The sequence below is a fragment of the Lolium perenne genome, chromosome 6, assembly GCF_019359855.2.
Source record: "Lolium perenne isolate Kyuss_39 chromosome 6, Kyuss_2.0, whole genome shotgun sequence".
Taxonomy (NCBI): Eukaryota; Viridiplantae; Streptophyta; class Magnoliopsida; order Poales; family Poaceae; genus Lolium; species Lolium perenne.
In genome coordinates this window covers 179,972,818-179,993,804 of record NC_067249.2, presented here as the reverse complement: position 1 = coordinate 179,993,804, position 20,987 = coordinate 179,972,818, and the positions used below count along the sequence as shown (strand labels likewise).

The window sequence follows — 20,987 nt, the reverse complement described above, 5'->3', positions numbered from 1 at the left end:
TTTTAGGCCCCAAATGCCCTTAAAAACTGTTTTTGGGCACACACCTTATTTTACAACATCTATTGGAATGCTGTTACATGCATATACATCACATAGACCGATCATATATATGACAATTAATATATATACTTAGGTACTTACACTATATACCCAACAAAAGTGATCAAAATCTAATTACTTGATTAGTAGATTAATTAATTGATGTGACCTGTGAGTACTCTTTTGGCTGGCTGGCTCACTCTTGAGTACTCTTCTCGTTGTTCTCGGACGATGAAATTCCGATGCCAACCTGAAGCCACGGCAGTGACTCCCCTGCCACCTTCATGTCCTTGAGGTCGCTAATCTTGGCCTTCTTCGCACTGGTGCTGTCGGCCTCGTCCTCCGTGGCCGCGCCACCGCCGCCACCAGCGGCCGCATCGTTGCGGCTGCTCGTCCTAGTTTTGTTCACGTGGCTGGCGTTGCTGTGCCCTGTCCAGGAATGCACGTACATCGACGCCGGCGCGTTGAGGCAGAGCGGGATCTCGTTGAGCTCGGCGGCCTGTCTTGTGGCGATCGCCTCGGCCGACGGATTTGTTGGCACGTTGAGGTCAAGGATTCGCTGATCGGTGGTGGCGTCGAACACCGGGCGGCCGAGGGTGAGGTGGTGGCACATGGCGGCCATGAGGTGATCTGGAACAACGGGCTGGAGCTTGGCCGGATCCGCCGAGCTGGAGGTGAGCCAGTGGCATCTCTTGTGGCCGCCGAGCGCTTGCCCCGACGTGAACACGCGGTGGCAGATGGAGCATTCATGCACCTTCCCCTTCTTCTTGAACGGCGAGAAGGCGGATGGTCCCGTCGCGGCGTCAGCGACCGGCATTTCCGGCGCTGGTGTGGCCGCGGCAACCTCGCTGGTGCCCACGTTCACAGTCTTGCCGATGTGATTGATGTGACTGTCATCGAGGTAAGGGTTCTTTGGTTCTGTAGTGGATGTTTCTCCTAAGATGGCGGTCAAGGACAGCTTGCTGTTGTCGGGTGGATATGGAGGAGGAGTGGCGGTGGACTGAGGTTCAGTGCGGCTGCTGCTCTCTAGCTTGGCGGCGAAGCACCCCTTGACTTTCTTGTGGCTGGCGCGGTGGCCGCCGAGAGCCTGGTGCGAGGTGAACACCTTCTTGCACGCCTTGCATTCGAACAGGCCGCGCGGCACGGCCGGAACGTGCTGCGCAACCACCACCTGCGGCGCGGGGAACCTCATCTGCGCCGCGAGCGGGGCCACGATGGAGATCGGCTGCGGCAGCAGGAGCCGGTTCCTCTCGTCGTCCTTGCTGGCCGACGCGCACGACTCCTGGTCGGCGTCGACCACGGCCGCGGCGGGCTGCGGCTGCGCGACGACGCGAGACGACGAGAGCATGACGAGGCAATTGGCGAGGTCCTCCTCCTCGCTGGACGGGGCCGACTGCTGCAGCTCCGACAGGGTGCCGGCCGCCACCTTGGCGCGGCGCGAGCGTTTCCCCTTGGACCAGCCGGACGCCAGCGCGAGGTCCTCGTCGTCCTCCTCGGCGCCGTCCTCGGCCGGGTCGCGCGGCGGCGACGAGGAACGCAACGAGCCGGCGGCGTCGTCCAGGTCTTGGTCGTCGTCGTCAAAGCCGCACCTGCCGTGGTCGAGCAGCGACTTCCAGGACGTGAACTCCTTCCCGCAGTTCTCGCAGACCCGGCAGCTCCGTAGCCGTCCAGGGTTGGCGCGGAGGCCGTACATTCGTTTGGCCGTCGTGGACGGGCTCCCCGCCTGGTGATCTTCGGAGGAGGGTTCGCCGCACGGCGCCGAGACACCATCATCGTCCTCGTCGTCCAACTCCAACGTGCCGTCGTCGTCCTCGGCGCTAATCCCGTCGTCCGCGATCCCGTGCGCCCTCATGTGGCCGCCGAGCGCCCGCCCGCACATGAACCCCTTCTTGCACACCCTGCAGTGGTGCTTGTAGGCCGGCGCGGGCGGCGGAGGCAGGGGCGGGGGCGGGGGCGGGCGCGGGATCAGCTGCATCTGGGGCGCCACCACCACGGCCGGCTGCTGCTGGTTCTCCATGACCATGGCCATGATCCGGCGGCGGCGTTTATTCGGGCAGTGGCGCGCATTCGTCGAGCGATCGAAGAGCTAGCTAGGACGGGTGATTGGTGTCGTGGCACGTATTATATATAATCTGCATGCCACTGCTAAAGATAGTGGTGCAGTGAACTAGAATAGGCAAGGGGATTGCTTTTGCTTCTACGGCTGCAATGCTTCTCCCTCCCTCCGGACTTGCCCCCTGCATGCTCGGAAACTTGAAAGATTCGTAAGGGTGGCCTCCCTTTTTGTTTCTCCAGGGCTACTACTCTTTTATTTTCTCTAGAGTTTGAGAATATTCTCTTGTTTTGACCCGATTTTGAGAATATTCTTCTCTTGAGTTCTGCAATGGGTATTGGGTAGTAGTACATTGTTTGTTTGAGGGTGCAAAGGGTAGTATACATATTTTTGTTTTCGAGGGGTAAAGGGTAGCACATATATGCTTGCATGTGTTGGCCCATGGGCTAACCAGCCAGCCTTCTGCGAGCCAACTCACTTGATGCCTAGCCCAAATCTCGAAAAATATGGCCCAACCACGTACTCCGTACTTGAGGCGATCCGGATCTCGCCGTCCCCGCCGGCCACCACACCGCCGACGAAGACACACGCTCCTCTCTCCCCTTCGCACATCCCGGCCGCGCCACCCTCGACGGCTGGGTTGAGCTAGGCATCTCCCTCACCGGGCCACTCGAGTCGACCTGACACAGCGGAGGGCGGCCCTAGCCCCCAGAGACAGCAGCAAGGCGACGCGCGAGAATACCGCCGACCGGCCCGCGGGCAGCGGAGTAGCAGATCAGGCGGGGATTCGCGCACGGTCTGCGCCGCGGCGGCCAGGTATCACGTGCAGCTTCTTCTCTTCTTCACACGATTGTAGAAATTCATGATTTTATTAGGGGCGAGGTCTGAACATAAGCATACGAGATTAGCAGCATATTAATAGAGTAGCATCAGACACTGACTAGCATACGTGCAGATTAGATTAGGGGGGAGGTCTAATTTCCTGAGTTTCGAGAGATCTAATCTCATCGATTCTTCAACTAACAGCTGCTGCCTCTTATGTAATGTTAGTCTGTTACTGTATTGAAAAACGTTACTGTCATACTTCATATATTGCATTGACAAAAAATATCACAATGACATCTAGAACGTAGCGTGGCCAGTGCTGCGGGGGCGGTTGCATCTGGGTGAATCTCAGGTAAGCAAGTAGCTAGCTGCCGCAGGGCTGACTAGTTGTGTCCACACCGCAATCTCAAATATGTTCCGTCAAAACAGTCATCTCAATGACGTATTACTAATTGCAACATATTGAGTGGCGTTCCCCTAATGCCATGTTGTAGTGACATGTATCAGGTATAGTCTCCTTGTGTACCATCCCTGTTCTGAATCCTTAACCCCCCATGTTAAACATATTTTTAGTCCTGTAGTAGACCCTCGGAGACTGGCATATGGTTAGGTCCTGCAGCTAATTCAGTACGCTAATATGATTCATGCTCTTATGATTATTAGACGTTTATTTGGCTTGTTGAGCTGCGGAATACGGTCACTCATTACTAAGGCCACGTTGTTGGTCCCCTAATGCCATGATGAACTGGGTTACACCAAGCTGGACGAGTAGTCCACGTTGTTGGCCCATATCCAGTGGACGTTGTCTGGGGCTCTGGGCTTCCAGGGAAAGTCTTGACTGCTTACAGGAAGGCTAACTCCTTCTGTAGAGGCGTGGTCAGCCTAGCAGCAGCCTGGATCCAGTTGTCATGTTCCAACTCCCTCTGCACCATCCTCCACAACAGCTCCAATGGTTGCATAGAGAGCGCTCTTTGTCCCGTCCAACTGTGGTGCCAAAAAGAAGTGTTTCGGCCATCAGCCAGAGTTGTAGACATAGAGGCACGAAAAAGCTCCATATCCACCTCTTTGCAGGGTAAGCTCGAGCCTACCCAAGTAAACGTGAGTATATGACAACCAAATGTGATTTGGAATGGGGTTGTGGTTTCATAATCATTTCCCCTCAGCAATTTGCTCAACCAAAAAAAAGGGAATTGTTGGTCATTTCGATCTCCACCTGAAATTAGATTGGGACCCTAATTTCAAAGCAAAGATTCAGTCCCAGCGTCCAAATAGAGCATCAGCTTTGCTTATGAAGAAAATCATCAAATATATCTATATATGGTAGAGAAACCAACTCTCTATAGATGATACTAGCATATTTTGTCCTTGTGTGTGTGTGTGTTAAAGGAGACACAACTTACAATTCGTGTTGTTGCATGGTTTTTCCTGTAGGTTTTTTTGTTGTTGTTCTATTGTAGTCGTGGACTCTTGGTAATATATTTGTAATTATTAAATTTTGTTCTGTGCATGCAACCAAATTGCACGCCAAACTCCATCCTCTTTTTACCGAGATGTTGGAACCAAGATATATGATCTACATCCGTTTCCCTGTCTTTCGGTTGGCTTGTAATGACTTATTCATCATGGGTAGAACATATATGGGGTGTATACTTTCTTATTTTCTTGATCAACTTATCTAATCCTTAACTATGTAATTAACTCTGTTTGAACTTTGAACATGTGATATTCACATTATGTTGTCATTTTCTTGTAATACTGCTTGAATGATTGTTCAATCCACCAAAAGTTCAATATAATATTTATTGTTGCCGATGTGGATACTTGATAGGAATGATTTTAGAACGTGCTACAAGCTGTTTGTAACCAAATCCATCATTTCAGAAAGTAGGTAATCATTCGTCTTTTGAGCCGTATTTTCTCTTCTGCGATCTGCATACTTTTATTATCGTAGTTTTTAACTTATATGATTTGTCATCCATCTCGTTGGGTGGAATATGACATATTTTGGTTTTAATGGCAGTGGATTCTTTTGTATCTTGTTTTTGTTTGGGCATAATATTTGTGTAATGAAATGTGCGAATGTTCACTTATGGCCGTCTATTATGATCATTTCCTTCATCAGATGTGAGCTTTACACCCCGTTCCTCCTTCTCCTAGTTGGGCATTTGGATTGACCTGGGGAGTTTGGTCTGCTTTTTATTTTGGATTGGGTAATGAACCTTTGTCCGAGTTGATTTGACTGGACCTATGTAACTGAAATTGGAACACCATCCGTTTGGAGCTACACTGCTTCAGTCATTTGGTACTGCAGCTGGAGCAGCAGCTCTTGTTTTAAAATTTTGTAGTCCAGATTAGGTTTCTGCTGCTCGGCGCAGAAAATCTTGTTCTTTACTTAGTGGACAGATTGGTGATCACTGATCAGCATGCGTGTTCTTTCCAGGCTGCCATGCCAAACAATTGGCGTTGACCATGTGTTTGGACACTGTTTGGATGGTGCCCACTATTTGGCGTGCCCATGCTAGCTTCAGCTCTGCAATACAATTTTATGTCAATGCTTCGGCTAGATGTGGGCGGCTTAAAGCCACACCAATATTTTGGCTCTCCCTTGCATTGGCAGAGCCATCCAAGGCAAAAATCAAACAGACACGGATTGGTAGCAAAGTATTTTTGAAGTGTTTCAACAGTACTACAGTTTTTTTTTAAAATACCACAGTTTCAAATACTTTGACATGTTTGGAAATGACTAAAGACTGCATTATTAAATATTAATACTTCATTATGCCTCAAAACGTGCTATTTTTGAAGTATTGGAAAAACAACTTTAGACCTCTTTTTCTGAAACTGAAGTATTGCCAGGGGATGCATAAAATACTATGGTATTAATATTTCAGGTTTAGAAATACTTTTTTGCCAAACTAGGCCTTGGCCTTTTTGTGTGTGTTTTCAGTAAGTCTTGTATGTCCAGTTATTGCTTCATTCGTAGCAGCATGGTAAATCCACTGAATTGACCCATGCAGATATTAGGATGGATGAGGTCACACAAGCTGTTGAAAACCTGAAAAAGGAGTGGAGCCATGTAGTTACGCAACTTGAGGTGTGCATTGCTGCAATTGAGTCATGTGGGAAGATGGGAAAAGGGACAGAGGAAGCAAATTCTCTTCCTAGGTTGAATGGTTCTGCGCAGGATGCACTGCAATTACTCAATGCACTGCAGTGCAGGCTTGATCTTCTAGCAGAGCAGCTACCCAGTTTTGAAGAAGTGCAGTCTGGCCAGGCAACCTTAGCGTCATGGAAGGACCAATATCAAAAGTAAGCTATTCGTAGTTTCTTTTCTTATTATTTTTGCTTTATCCTTAGTTTATGTACCAACTAATTTCCTGTTTGCAGGCTGCGGACGAGCCTCAGGAGTGCTAACTTACAAGCAAAAGAGAACATTAAGAAAGCTGCGGAAGAAGAGGTGTGTGCTTTCTCTTCAGAGTATTCTCCATTATTATGATTGTTTATTGCCTTAGCAATACATGCCTGTAATCTAAGGCACTCTCACGTTTTAATTGTGCTTTCTTCAGAGGAAGCTGCTTCTGGGAGGAGGAGAAGAGTCCACCATCCGGAGACGCAATCTCCAGTAAGTTGATCACATGAAGTCCCTTTCCTGTTGTTAAATATTAGGATTATCTGAGTCGTTAGCTGCAGAATGTGTTTGATGATCTATTCAATTTCATGGCAAGTCCTTGCAAACGTAGAAAAATGGTCCACAAGGGCATCTGTTGTGAATTTAGTTCTGAAGGAACAAGTTTATCCCCCCAACTGGGACTATTGAAAATATCTACTTAACTCATCAAACTATTTTGTCTTGTTTACACGATGGTGATTTAGCTGTCCATTTTTGTTGATGTGGTGGTTGTTTTTGCCACACAGCAGCTTACATCACGGGATCATGGTTTTAAAGGCGTCGCCTAGGCGTCGCCTAAGCGACGCTTAAGCGTCCAAGCGCCCGGAGATGGCAAGGCGTCGTGCTCGCCTTAGGATCTTGTCTAAGGCGTCCAGATTCGCCCTTTGAGGCGTCCAAGTCGTCGCTTAGGCGGGGAAAGCGTCGCTCTGGCCCATTTTGGACGCCATGGACAAGTCAAGCGGAAGCAAAGGAGGCGAGCGGGAACCATGGCGAGAACTCAGAAATTGGCGAGAAATTGGGGGCCAGAGAGAGGGGAAACAGAGGGGAGAGAGAGAGGGGAACAGACCAGTCAAGAATCGAATCGATTGAGAGAGATCTCGTCCTCCATCCTCCTCCGCCGGCCTCCCCTTCTCCGGCCAGCACCCTCCCCTTCACGGAGGCTGCCTCTCCGCCCGGCCTCCTCCTCCTCCTTGCCCCATCTCGGGTGGCCTCCTCTTCTCTCGGTGGGGGACAGAGAGGTCGAGGTTGAGCTGCGTCCTTGCTCGTCCAGCCCCATCTCGTTGGGCCGGTTGGGCCGGGGATAGTTCTTTTTTGCCTTTGAGAATACTGGGCTGGAGCCCTGTCCTTCGCTTCGCTTCGAGCCTTCGACCGAAGGCGTCGCCTTGCAACGCGCCTTGAGCGCCTATGCGTCCAGGCGCACCCCCATCGCCTTGGGACGCCTGGCCGCCTTTAAAACCATGCACGGGATATTAAGCAAGGGAAAGGCTGCCTAGAAATTCCCCTCCCCTAACCCCACAATGTCTGGGAGCTTTCAGCAATGGGTACTTCCTTTCAGAAGGGCGGGCCTGGTGTAGTGGTAGAGTATCTCCACTTGTGTCCTAGAGGTCCTGGGTTCGAATTAGCCTCTTTGCATTAAAAAAGCAAGGGAAAGGGAGCCTAGAAATTCCGTTCCCCAGACCCCTCAAGTGTGGGAGCTTTCGGCACTGGGTACGCTCTTTTTTTAGCAGCTTACATCACGGAATATTTGCCAGGGCAGCATAGCAGTCAATAAGTGGCAGCAATTCTATACCTAATAATAAAGAGAGAAAAGTTTCTCCCCAAAATTTTCATCTGTTTTCCCTTTACCCTTATTTTCGATGGAAATTACAGCATGCGCTGCGTGCCCAGTCGGTCTGTGCCACGAGGAGGGCCTACTTCCTCACCAGGTGTCCCGTGATCAGCACCTACAGCTTCATAAAGATTTTAGGGCATGGACAACGCGTCGCCCCAGCATGTCGCCCTGCAGGCCAGCTAGGCTCGGATTGTCAGACATGTCGCCCCGCAGTGTGTCAGTGTAGCTTGCAGAGGAGACGGCCTCCCCATGAGAAAAAGCAAGAAAAAAGGATCACGGAGAGAAAAGGGGAGAGGAAGGGAAGTTCAGCAGCTGTGTTGATCTCGAATTCAAGAGAAAAAGGGCATGATCTATGAGCTATGAGGCTACGGCAGCCCAAGGTCGGCAATCCCGCACCAGCCACCGCACCGCCTTGAGTTCGTCGACCTGCCGGACCTTGATCTGGTGGTTGGAGAAGTTCGCCCCGAGCTGATTTCATAGAAAAACAGAGAGGAGTCACTGGATCTGAGAGGGACGGGGCAGTCAACGGCTTTGTAATCTAGGACTTCTCTTCAATCGTTGGGAGAATCAAAGAAGCAGCCCGGTGCTTGCGGGATGGAAGGGATTGGAGTTTGGAAGACAATGGTAAAGAGAAGAGTGTCCAAATAAAAAAATATGGACCATGGGACCCACAAAGTGGTGGCCTCAACGTCTAGCGTTGGGCAGATTTGTGTTTATGATGCTGTTTCAGAGTATCGAACCTACGTGGAAGTGCTGAAGCAGCGGCAACCGTATGCTACCGTAGCTCATGCCCTTAAGAGAACTGGTACGTTTGGTTGCATGGGACAGTTCAGAATTAAAGAAGGAACTCGAGAGAGGAAGGGTAGGGGATCAGACGGGGGAATCGATCCATGGATGAATTTGGGGAAATTGGTAACCACCAAGCCAGTGCTTCGCTCCTCCTCCTTTCCTTCCCCACATACGTGAGCTTGCGCACCTGCAGCCATCCGTCCAATTCCGCGCCTGGGCACTCCTCCACCCAACCTGCATCTAGCTGAGACAGAAGGCGTTGCGGCTCGGGTCCCTCACCAGGAGCAGGACGAGCTCCGTGAGCGAGGCCACAAACTCAGGTCGTCTTGCAGTAGAGAAGTCCAGATACCGCCATGGGTAGCTGCTCCTCGGCACGATGTCACTGGCGACGTGACCGTTGCTGCTGTCCTGCCAGAACCCAGAAACCCTTGGCCTTGTCGGCCTGTCCTTCCATGCCTGTTTGCTGCTTCTCACCAGGAGTGTCGCCGGCAGGGACAACATAAGGCTTTGCCAGTTTGGTCATCAGAGTCCACCATGGATTCCAGTTCAGTTCAAAGATTCATCTGCAGCCTGTCTTTGGTCTCGGGCACACCTTCCTTATCTGCATGGCACAGAGACAACGCGGCAAGTGCATAATATGACACTACACAAATGGATTTCAGAGTCACATCCCATGGACATAAGGACATACAGACCCTTCATACTGGCCGAAACTTTCTCGTTCTATTTTTTTTTGTAACAAACTAAACTTTCTATACCCTTTGTCTAATAAATGTAGTGGAGTGGGCTAGCATAGGCAGGTGTGATCCCAGCAGATCTGTCAATGTGTGTCATCAGATTGCCAACTTGCACAAGCATTCCAAACTTGGGAAGAAAGATCCATGCATGGTTTATATGGGTAGTGAGGAGTATAACCCGAGTTTAGACCTAAAAACCGAACAGGAACTAAGCGTGAACCCAAAAGCCAAATTACCCTGAAATTTGGTCAACTCGGGTTGATTCGGTCAATCCGCATCCCTGTTTCTCCCCCAACGACCTATCTGCATTCCTTTACTCCTGACCCTGAGGGAGGCAAAGGTCTTCTCGGAGTGGGGTGAGGTGGCGATGGTGGCCCATGGCTTTGCTGGCGTTGGCGCACGTGTACCAGATGGTCTGGCTGAAGGGGCGGACAGAGGAGGCACTGGCGTCGCGCCTAACCGTGGAGCACGCTGAAGCTGGCTGGTTTCTGCAACACGCAGCAGCTGTACCAACAAGAACATACTCCGTGCGCCTTGACGACACGGATTATTTGCCTCTTTCGTTAGAACACACCAGTATGTTTACTACTCCCTCAGTCCCACAAAGGATATTTTAGATTTTTCTTAAATAAAATATGTCCTCTTCTCCGGTTCTCCCTCATCCTCTGTCTACTGACTTGCCTGTCAACCCCATGAACTGCCTGCTAAGTCAAACTGCAGGGAACAACTGCAACAGTATTGAGGAGATCAGAGATTTAGGTAAAGATTTCAAGCACATATCCTGTCTAGGAGCATGCCAGTACACAAAATCATCTTTTTTGTATGGAGATATCCGATCAAGGATGCCTTTTTTTTAATTGTAGAAGCATCGAATACCCACAGAAAATGATGAAGAACCTCAAGTAACTGAATCCAGTTGCGGGGTCAAGAAATTGAGCAATGAAAACAAGAACATGCCTGGAAAGAAAAGAGAAGTGCATAAATTTTGTCACGGCTCGTGCTTGAATGAGGACTTTTTCTTGCTCAGCCGCTGGAGGGATCACCAAGCTTGGTGGCATGATAGGCACAACCAAACAGATGGCGTTGTTGGATTCCACAGTGAGCTAGCGCAAGGCATCATTGGAGCCTTGGAAACAGCGGGTGCACACGACGGGACAGTCAGCTGGCTTGTTTTGACCATATCGCATTAGCAGCAGCACCAATTACCATGCATTCTTTATGCTAATTCGAGTCCCTGCAGGCATTCTTTATGCTAATTCGAGTCCCTGCAGGCATTTTTGCACTTGCTAGGATAATGCAGTCTGGAGGGCAATGTGTGCAGTGATGGAGGCAAAGGAGCCTTGAACTCATGATATTTCTAAGGTGATAGGCATGATGATGTTAACCGCCGATATGGACAGGGGAGGGGATAAAAATAACTTACTCCTTATGTAAACTATGTAATGTGGTAATTCAGTTAGAAATTGTTGTGTTAATAAAAAATAGTGTTATTTGGTTAGGTCATCACCTCAATTGTCATGTGGGGCCAAGCCTACAGCCGTTGCAAGGGCAAGGGCCCTGCCGCCCCTTAGAGTCCTCCTAGTTTAAGTTAGTAGAAATTGGGTATAATTGGAAAGGTTTAGTCTTGAAGAAGGTTACCCTTCCAATTACCTAAACTAGAGTTAGAGTTAGATGCAAATTCTGTAATTAGCTATTATATAAAGCCACCCCTATGCGTTTTAATGGACAAGGAATTAATCCAATCTCTCACCTCTTGCTCGTGCGCCTAGGCGCCTATCCTCATCTCCTTCTCCAACCATAGGCCGACGGGATTATCGTGCTAGGCCACCCACCGATCACAACTACAACCTACGATCCAATCCTCCCCCAACCCGTAACAAATTGGTATCAGATTCATCTTCGATTCCGGCGCCTCCGTCGCCACCTCCGCAAACCCTAGCTAAGATCATCGCCAAACAGCAGGAGGATCACCAATCTGTGCTCGCCACCCTCACCAGCCTCGCTGATGAAAATCACCAAGCAAGGGCTGAACGTGCGGAGGACCGCGCCACCCTCAAGTCCATCGCCGAGACGCTCCAAAAGCTTCAGGGCGACATCGCGGATACAGTTCAGCAGCAACGTGCCCATAATCTCGCTCTCCTTCGCCTTGAACGGAAGGGCGCGCCCCAACTTGGCGGCCTAGGGCTCATGCAGGCGCCAAGCGTCTACGGCCAGGGTTGGTGATCCGCCGGCCATGGCGGACGCATCTGATCGCGCCCCCCGCCTCTACGAAATCGACTTTCCCCATCATCCGCCGGCCATGGCGGACGCATCTGATCGTGCCCCCGCCTCTACAAAATCGACTTTCCCCTCTTTGATGGGGCGAGCGACCCACGACCATGGTTGACGTGCTGCAACCTCTTCTTCCTCGGTCAGCGAACGCAGTACTCCGATAAGACCTGGTTGGCTTCGTACCACCTCACCGACGTCGCCGCCTTATGGTACAACCACCTTGAGGCAAAACTGGGTCAGCTGCCGTCTTGGGGCGAGTTTCAGACCCTAATCTCAAACCACTTCGGACCAGCGATGCGCGCCAACCCCTTCAGTGAGCTGATCTCGACACGCCGTACTGGCACTGTCACGGATTACTTCAAGCGCTTCCTCGAAAATCTCTCACGGAGCCCATGAAGACAGGTGGAGATGCTGAAACCTGCTACGCTCGACGCCGTGATGAACTTGGCCATGTCCTTCGAGCACCTGAACATTGTTACTGGAGCCGCCACAATTGCTGCTCGGCCAATCCGCCCGCCTAGGACCAAAGCCAGCCCCACTCCGGCAGCCCAGGAATCAGCCAGGACAGCCAGCACTCGTTTTCAAAAAGCTCACCCCTGCTGAGATGGACGACCGCCGTGCCAAGGGTCTGGGCTTCAATTGCGACGAGAAGTTTGTGCGGGGACATCGCTGCAAACGGCTGTTCTACATACAGTCCGCTGACGGCGAGGAGGAGCCCTTAGCAGATGCACAGGAGGAGGCCAAAATTTCACTTCTCGCTATCACTGGAATTCCCACCAGCGATACCATGCAGGTTGCTATACGTATCGGGGATCGTGACCTGGTTGACCTGCTGGATTCTGGTAGTACACATAACTTCATCCACGAGGAGTTGGCCACCGTTGTGGGGTTGCCCTTCTCCTCTGATCGCTGCCTTGGAGTCACAGTTGCTAATGGGGACCGGGTTACTTGCCGTGGACTACTCAAGCAAGCAGCGATCACACGGAGAATTTTTTGGTCGACTTGCATGCCATTCCATTGGGCGGGTTTGACATTGTGCTTGGTACGCGTTTTCTCAAGACGCTCGGACCCATTGTGTGGGATTTCACCACTCATTGGATGTTGTTTTGGCACACGGACCATCAGGTGGAGTGGACAGGTCTTGGTTCTTCAGACCGGCCTGCACACATACATGTCTGCGAGGGTAGAGCTCTTCTCGACAGCCTCCTGGCCGCGTTCTCGGACGTCTTCGCCGAGCCCCATGGTCTACCGCCGCCACGCGCTCATGACCATCATATTCACCTTATTCCCGGGACGCAGCCCGTCGCCATCCGGCCCTACCGCTACTCGGCTATTCAGAAGGATGAACTGGAACGTCAATGTGCAGAGATGCTTGCTCGGGGCCTTATCCGCTGTAGCTCGTCGGCGTTCTCGTCACCTGTGCTCCTGGTCCGCAAGCATGATGGTACATGGCGTTTTTGCATCGATTTTCGTGGTCTCAACATGGTCACCATCAAGGACAAGTTCCCTATTCCAGTTGTGGATGAGCTGCTAGACGAGCTGAAAGGCGCCCGATTTTTCACGAAGCTGGACCTCCGATCAGGCTACCATCAAGTGCGAATGGCCTCGGAAGACATCCACAAAACGGCGTTCCGCACTCATGAGGGCCTTTTCGAGTTTGTGGTGATGGCATTTGGGTTAACCAATACGCCCGTGACCTTCCAAGCTGTGAGGCCATAGATTACCTAAACTAGAGTTAGAGTTAGATGCAAATTCTGTAATTGGCTATTATATAAAGCCACCCCTATGCGTTTTAATGGACAATCAGAATTAATCCAATCTCTCACCTCTTGCTCCTGCGCCTAGGTGACTATCCTCATCTCCTTCTCCAACCATAGGCCGACGGGATTATCGTCCTAGGCCACCCACCGATCATAACTACAACCTACGATCCAATCCTCCCCCAACCTGTGACATCAACATATTTTTTTCTCTTCGATGAACATAATAAAGTGATATTACGCCAAGCAAAGGGCTACCTTCTTAGATCCATTATGAAATTCTATAGTTTATGTTTGTGTAATGAATACTAACCTAGTAAATGATACAGGACAAAAGCCGGGATGACATCCGCTGCAGAAAGTATTACTGAGAGCCTACGCCGATCTCGACAAATGATGGTTCAGGTTAGCACTCCTGCTCGGTTAATTGTTATGATGTATGCTAATAATTTTTTGTCGTGAGTTGATATTTTTCTATGTCGACAGGAAGTGGAAAGAAGTGCTAATACCTTGTCAACCTTTGGTAAGTTTCTCTGTGATTAAGCTTGTGTTCAAGAAGCTCTCACATGTATGTTCCCTTTCTGGAAAGACTAAATTCCAAGCTTTGCTCACATCTCTTGAACAGTAATTATTTGTTTCTTTCTAGTTATTCATGTGCTGGACAAATAAAGTATGTTCATAGATATTTGAGATAGCTGTAGTTGGTTACATGCATTTGAAGTTGAGCTTTCCTCACAAATTTGCTGTTATTCTACGATAGAAAGTTTTGGTTATTATTAAGAAACTACGGCAGTCATGTGCTTCTAGTTGCGCATAGGAACTATTCTTTCTCTGCTACGGCAATGCATTTTCAGAACTATCAAGGCCAGGTTTTGTGAGCTAATTTAAAAATTTATTCAGATGAATCATCAAGTGTGCTTCGGCAAGCTGAAGGCGAATATCAAGGACACCGCTCTTTGCTGATGCGTACCCGTGGTTTGCTCTCCACGATGCAACGACAAGATGTTCTTGATAGGTAGGTGGCATCAAACTTTTTTGGAGTCCGATATTGTATGATATGGTTTTAGTGTCTGCACTATATTCTTGATTTTTCTTGAGGTGTGCATACCTTCCAATTTTTCCCTGCGTCCGCCACTGGTTTAAGTGATATACCTACAGCTGTTGTGCTATGCATCTGTTTTTTTACCTGCAAGATAACTTTCTTCTTGTGTAATAGCAGTACTGTCTGAGCTGTGCCAATTGCTAATTATATCTGTTTTCAGGATCATCCTGACTATTGGGTTCCTCATTTTCTCCTTGGCGGTCCTTTATGTCGTCTCAAGACGTATTGGTCTGCTGACACTGCAAAGGAAGCTGGCCGATGCCATCAGATCAGGCTCAATATCAGCCGAAGACATCGTAGCTAAAGTGCATCATGGACCCGCCCCAACGAATGCTCCTCCTAGTGTTCCTCCTGTTTATGATGAACTTTGATTGACTTCCATCCATTGTTTATACATCAAGAACAAGCAAGTTACCTTTGATATTCTTTGTACATGTTGTCTAGATGTTGTAAGAAGAAGCTGTACCGGTGCACCGACCTGCTGTCAGACTTGAGTTGAACACCCCAGTTCTGTTCACATCCATTCGTTGAGTCCAATCTCGTGTGGTTGTTCTTGCTCCAGCTCTGAATTAGAAGCTATATTCTACTCCCATGCGATTCGTGCGTGTCTACCCCTCTAGCCCAAGAAACTATGAGCATGTCCTTAATTAATCTGCGCTCCTTGTCTCCTGGATGACGCATGAAGATTTTGGTGGCTAAATTAATTTGCACATCTACAGGAAAGCACACGATCGGATCGTATCTCTTGCGTAAATATGCAATGTCAACTACGCTGGGAGCACAGCGAAATGAGCCAATGATAGAGGCGTGTATGTATGAGCTTGATTGGATTTACAAATTCGTCCTGGAGTGTTCTCTGCACAAAAGCAGCTGCGTGAACAGCTAACTGCCCGTTATAGATATGTTTCCTGCCCGATTTGCTGAGTTCACGAAGCGATCCTTTCGTCAAACCCGCAAGAAATGAACTGGACAAAGCTAGCAAAGTTGACTAAGCAAGACATATAGTGTATAAATGTGGACTAAGCTCTCTATCGGTTACACAATACAGGCTACAGCACCATAGAAGCTACGACGATTCGCATTGCAATTTTCGTCATGGCCCCTCCCTCCACCCATCTGGCCGCCTGTGTCTCGACGTCAGAAACCAAGGACGCAGAATCCCACAAGGAAACCTACGAGCAGCTCGCGCAGGTGGTGTCGTCCACCTACGAGGCCGCCGCCAGCGGAATCGTCATGGACTTCCACCGCCACCCGGACGGCTGGTACACCGCCCTGCCGGTGATGGTCGGCGCCCTCGTCGCGCACAGGCACTTCGAGGCGCGCGACACCGACGTGCTCGTCGCCACCATCCCCAAGTCCGGGACGACCTGGATCAAGGCGCTCCTCTACGCGGCGGCGCACCGCACCGTGGACAGATCGTCTATACTCCAGCAGCTCGCCTCCCACAACTCTCACCAGCTCGTGCCTTCCCTCGAGACCCAGGTGTACACCAAGTACCAGATCCCTGACCATGGTTCGCTGCCGGCGCCGCGGCTCTTCGGAACGCACATCCCCACCCACTCGCTGCCACCATCCGTCGCCGCCTCGGGCTGCAAGGTGCATATTTCTAGCGTTCTGAGCAATATCTCGCTAAATGATGCAGCCATGCAGGCACAGTCGTCCGCTACAACACCATATAGCTTCGCTATAACGGATTTTAAGGCTTGCGCTATTTCGTCGTAGCACGCTATTTAAAATATTGATTTCTAGTTCTATTTGGTTATATGACTTTGCGCTAGTGCGACGATATGAAATTCCTTGCATCATATATTGTGCATGCAGGTGGTGTACTTGAGCAGGGACCCAAAGGACTGCTTCGTGTCGTTGTGGCACTTCATGAACATGCTGACCCCAATGGACATCGACGAGGCGCTCGGCATGTTTTGCGACGGCGTCTCGCTGTTTGGGCCATTCTGGGACCACGTGCTGAGCTACTGGCGGTGGCACGTTGAGAGGCCCGATCAAGTGCTCTTCCTCACATACGAGGAGCTCACCGCTGACACGCTCGGACAGCTGAGGCGCCTCGCCGAGTTCATCGGACGCCCCTTCACGCCGGAGGAGAAAGGGACTGGGGTGGACAAGGAGATCGTGGAGGCCTGTGCCATGAAGAACATGGTCAAGCAGGAGGTGAACCAAACGGGGACGACCGAGATGACTGAGATTCCCATGCCCAACGACGAGATCTTCTTCCGCCGCGGTGTGGTCGGAGACTGGTCCAACTACCTCACGCTGGAGATGGGCCGAAAGATCGATGAGATTACCGAGCGCAAGTTCAAAGGATCCGGCCTCATGCTGCCAAAGGAAGTCTAGCATTCCACATGTTCGTTGTAAGGCTTTTACCGGTCTTTGTTGAATAAATAAAATAAAAGTTATATGCATCACTTTGATGCAAAAGCCGGGTAATTCCCCTTTTAGGAAAATGTGTGCTTTTACTAACATCACATTTCGTTTTTAAAAATGTTTACCTTTATTTTCTTGTTTTTGTTATGTACTGCACCTTCCGGGCGCTTGCTTGGATGAGTAAATCCTGCAATGTTGACCACGTTAAGCTTTATGCACTAGCCACTTGAACCAAAAGTCCGAACTGATGGAAATGGCTAGGCAATCTACTTATACACTTCAACACCCCCTCTCACGTGTGATGGGAAGACGAGAAGACAAGTCAACACATGTAGAGAGGCAAAGAGGCAGCGGCGGGAGGCCGGCTGCGGGGAGAGGAGATAATTTTTAGAATAAATTGTGAAAGACAGGACTCGAACTCGAGACTCTAGGCTCTGATACCATGTTAAGCTTCATGCACTAGCCACTTGAATCAAAAGTCCGAACTGATGGAAAAGGCTAGGCAATCTACTTATACACTTCAACAGACCAAACGGGACAGTACTAACCAGCTATGTTCTTGTTGTGTATTGCACCTTCCGACGGCTTCCTCGCCACAAGAAAAACCTGCAATGTTGATCAAATAGGAGAGACTAACCAGCTATGTTCAATTACATGATTAAGCACCGTGCCATCAAGATCGATTCAAACCCATGTAATGTTGTCTTAGATCTATGTTGTGTGACTCGATCCCGGTGATTCACGCTGCTGTACAGCGGGGGCCTGTTTACGGAGGTCTCTACACGGTTGATGGATACGGCGAGGGATATTTTTTCCCTACATTGGTGGCAGCATAATCTACAGATTGGACCGCCGCTTTCACGTAGGCGTTTTACATTTGCTAATGTCTGATATGTAATTCGCCATTTTTAGCACTCCAGACTTTTGAGACTTTTTGAACGGTTGTGTGCATCTTATCTATGCAGAGATCGGGTGTAATTTCTTTTTATGGGTAATAAAACGCCTATTATCAAAAAAAAAAAAAACAGTGAGGGCGTGGCCAGTGATCCCCTCTTGCGTCACAATGGGAGGCTTCCTACACATCATGCTTCAACGAGCGTAGTGGTTGCAGTTTTACTTCATTGCGCGTCTCATCGTTTGGTCCTTCCTGATTCAGAGGGAATCGCCGTTGACTTTCCTAAGCGACAACCTGAGAAGATGGTGTGCTTGATGGTAGCAAGTTAGATTCCAGGCTCATTCGGCGGGCCACCACCCCCATCTTTGGACCAAGTTTTGACAAAAAAATTGGGAAGGGCTTACATCAATTTTTCAGTTCTTTGTCCCACAAACTCTCGTAAATTGTGTTCACCCCTGCAGTTTTCACCAAGCTCAACCACTGGATGTAATGAGCATATATTTCCGTGCCGGCAACATCCCCTGCCTTTCTTGACTGCATTGCATCTTGAAAAATGCAAAGGTGGTAAGACTGCTCATAGTGGGAGTAAACTTAGGTAGTAACATCACATATTTCAAGGTATTTGGTGATATGGCATAGCAATAAATGAAGAAAGAGAGGGAGGTGGTAACTAGCTATGTTACCATAACATCACACACCCCAAGATAAAATAAGTCTACAAACTAATAAATAAGACTTTGCATGATACCATCTCTAAGTTACTTTACACTATGAAGGTAGTAACATGGACTAGTAACTTATGCATGACACAACCTAATGTTACTTCCCACTATGAGCAGCCTAAGGACAAGGTGCATAACCACAAGGCAACCCGGCAACTAGGGTACATGCAAGGGTGGATCGGAACACTTTACATGCACTGAGAGCCATCACTGGCTTGGAGTATTGAGGTCCCCCTTGTTTCATCTAAAAAGAATTCTAGCTCTATGATACGTTGTGGTGAGGTCTCTGGTTCAAGTCCAGGATGACCCAACTGCGCCGAGGAAAAAAATAGAGCTCGGTTGGTGATACGTCTCAAACGTATCTATAATTTTTGATGCTATGTTTGTTTTACACCAATTCATATATGTTTTGCTTACACTTCGTTGCACTTTTACATGATTTCCGGCACTAACATATTAACAAGATGCCACAGTGCCAGTTCCCTGTTTTCTGTTGTTTTTGTATTTCAGAAAAGTTGTACAGGAAATATTCTCAGAATTGGACGAAACAAAAGCCGAAGTCAATATTTTACCGAAACGAAGACAAAGTCCGAAGGAGGTCGAAGAGGCGCAGCAGGGCGCCCAAACCACCCCTACGTGCATCCTGGATCTGGCCCGCGCCTAGGGTAGGTCTGGGGCCACCAGGCCTCCTCCGACCTCGCCCTTCCGCCTATATAAAGTTCATGACGCAAAAACCCTAGATATACTAGCCTCCGCCCAAGAAAAGTTTCATAACTCCACCGCCGTTGCAGACAAGATTCAGGGGACAAAGTCTCTGTTCCGGCACCCTCCCGGGACTGGAAATTTCCCCCGGAGCCATCTCCATCGCCGTTGCTGACTCCCATGATGATGAGGGAGTAGTTTTCCCCGGGGCTGAGGGATCTACCGGTAGCTATGTGGTTTATCTCTCTCCCATGATGTGATCTTTATGTGACCATGAGCTTTATAATCTAGATATCATTATGCTAATCAAGTGCATTTTACTTATGTGATCTCCGGAGACTCCTTGTCCCACGTGTGTAAAAGTGGAGTGTGTGCACCGTGTGGGCCTCTTAGGCTATATTTCACAGAATACTTGTTCACTGAATTATGATTTGAGTTGGATGTCTCTATGAAATTATGGTGTGTTAGTACCTCCTATGAATGCTCAAAGTACAACGTGGGGTGTTCATTAGTACTTGGAATACATCTTTAAGGTTTGCTTTTGCAGCCGTACAAGGTGAATTACTGTTCGTTATCCATCTAGAGAGTAGTTCAGAGTAGCATAGTGAAGTGCTTATATTTATATTCCTTTATGATATCATTGTTGAGAGTAACCACTAGTGAAAGTATGATCCCTAGGCCTTGTTTCCAAACATTGAATTACCGTTTATTTACTGTTTTACTGCATGTTTACTTGCTGCCATATTTATTTCAGATTGTCATTACCACTCATATTCATCCATATCACTTGTATTTTACTATCTCTTCGCTGAACTAGTGCACCTATACATCTGACAAGTGTATTGGGTGTATTGGGGACACAAGAGACTTCTTGTATCGTAATTGCAGGGTTGCTTGAGAGGGATATCTTTGACGTCTACGTCCCTGAGTCCGATAAACCTTGGGTGATCCACTTAAGAAAAACTTGGTGTTGTTCTACAAACCTTTGCACTCGGAGGCCAACATTGTCTACAAGAATAGAAGTGTGCGTAGACATCAAGCTTTTTTCTGGCACCGTTGCTAGGGAGGTAAGGTAAAAGGTACTCACATTCTCTGGCTACAAAGTTTACTAGTTGTTGGTGAGTGCTCGAAGTTATTTCCTATAGATTCTGCAATTACATATATATTTTTCTTGTTTTTATTTTCACTAGTTAGGCTTAATGGAAAACAACAAAAAAATTAGAGAGCTTTATAGTATTTATTTTGAGTTAGGACATGAGGTGTTTGAAGAGAAAATTAAAAAACCTATAAAACTTTACTTGCATGCTGGTAGCAATGTTATTAGTATGAATTCTTTGAACACCATTATTGCTAATGCTATGGAAAATTCTAAGCTTGGGGAAGCCTTTTTTTTATGAAAATGATCTCTTTAGTTCTCCAGCTTTAGAGGAGAAAGTTTACTTTGATGATACTATGCCTCCAATATATGATGATTACAATGATTATGTTATTTTCAGCCCACCTACTATTGAGCAGAAAATTAATTATGATTACAATATGCCTCCTATATTGTATGATTATGGTGATGAGAATGATAATGATAGCTATTTTACTGAATTTTCTCCTACTACAATTAATAAGAATGACTATGCTTATGTGGGGAGTAATAATTATTTTATGCATGTGGCTCATGATAAGAATGTTTTATGTGATAGTTATATTGTTGAATTTATT

The 20,987-nt window shown here is 48.5% G+C and overlaps 3 protein-coding genes across 4 annotated transcripts; 2 read left to right on the top strand and 1 right to left on the bottom strand.

Moving 5' to 3' along the window:
- LOC127306788 (uncharacterized) lies at positions 1-2,120 on the bottom strand. The gene has a single exon (XM_051337495.2). The coding sequence runs from the start codon at positions 2,066-2,068 to the stop codon at positions 236-238; it is 1,833 nt and encodes a 610-aa protein (XP_051193455.1). The 5' UTR covers positions 2,069-2,120; the 3' UTR covers positions 1-235.
- Positions 2,121-2,634: 514 nt separating this feature from the next.
- Positions 2,635-15,099, top strand: LOC127306791 (uncharacterized). Of its 2 annotated transcripts, XM_051337498.2 has the most exons (9): positions 2,635-2,908; positions 3,219-3,269; positions 5,935-6,226; positions 6,305-6,374; positions 6,484-6,539; positions 13,804-13,879; positions 13,961-13,997; positions 14,375-14,489; positions 14,737-15,099. In XM_051337498.2, the coding sequence occupies exons 3-9, from the start codon at positions 5,943-5,945 to the stop codon at positions 14,945-14,947; spliced, it is 849 nt and encodes a 282-aa protein (XP_051193458.1). In that variant the 5' UTR covers positions 2,635-2,908; positions 3,219-3,269; positions 5,935-5,942; the 3' UTR covers positions 14,948-15,099. The 2 variants fall into 2 exon arrangements, with proteins under 2 accessions (XP_051193458.1, XP_051193457.1); XM_051337497.2 differs by lacking the exon at positions 3,219-3,269 and having other exon boundaries at positions 2,636-2,908.
- A 517-nt stretch (positions 15,100-15,616) lies between these two features.
- Positions 15,617-17,054, top strand: LOC127306790 (cytosolic sulfotransferase 5). Its single transcript, XM_051337496.2, has 2 exons — positions 15,617-16,172; positions 16,398-17,054. The coding sequence occupies exons 1-2, from the start codon at positions 15,672-15,674 to the stop codon at positions 16,923-16,925; spliced, it is 1,029 nt and encodes a 342-aa protein (XP_051193456.1). The 5' UTR covers positions 15,617-15,671; the 3' UTR covers positions 16,926-17,054.
- Positions 17,055-20,987: the final 3,933 nt, after the last annotated feature.

Excerpts from the sequence above, each read along its gene's own strand:
- LOC127306788 (XM_051337495.2), bottom strand. The coding sequence starts at position 2,068 with ATGGCCATGGTCATGGAGAACCAGCAGCAGCCGGCCGTGGTGGTGGCG.
- LOC127306791 (XM_051337498.2), top strand. The coding sequence starts at position 5,943 with ATGGATGAGGTCACACAAGCTGTTGAAAACCTGAAAAAGGAGTGGAGC. Across the intron at positions 6,227-6,304 it reads TGGAAGGACCAATATCAAAA|GCTGCGGACGAGCCTCAGGA; the intron begins GTAAGCTATTCG and ends TCCTGTTTGCAG. Across the intron at positions 13,880-13,960 it reads CTCGACAAATGATGGTTCAG|GAAGTGGAAAGAAGTGCTAA; the intron begins GTTAGCACTCCT and ends CTATGTCGACAG.
- LOC127306790 (XM_051337496.2), top strand. The coding sequence starts at position 15,672 with ATGGCCCCTCCCTCCACCCATCTGGCCGCCTGTGTCTCGACGTCAGAA. Across the intron at positions 16,173-16,397 it reads TCGCCGCCTCGGGCTGCAAG|GTGGTGTACTTGAGCAGGGA; the intron begins GTGCATATTTCT and ends TTGTGCATGCAG.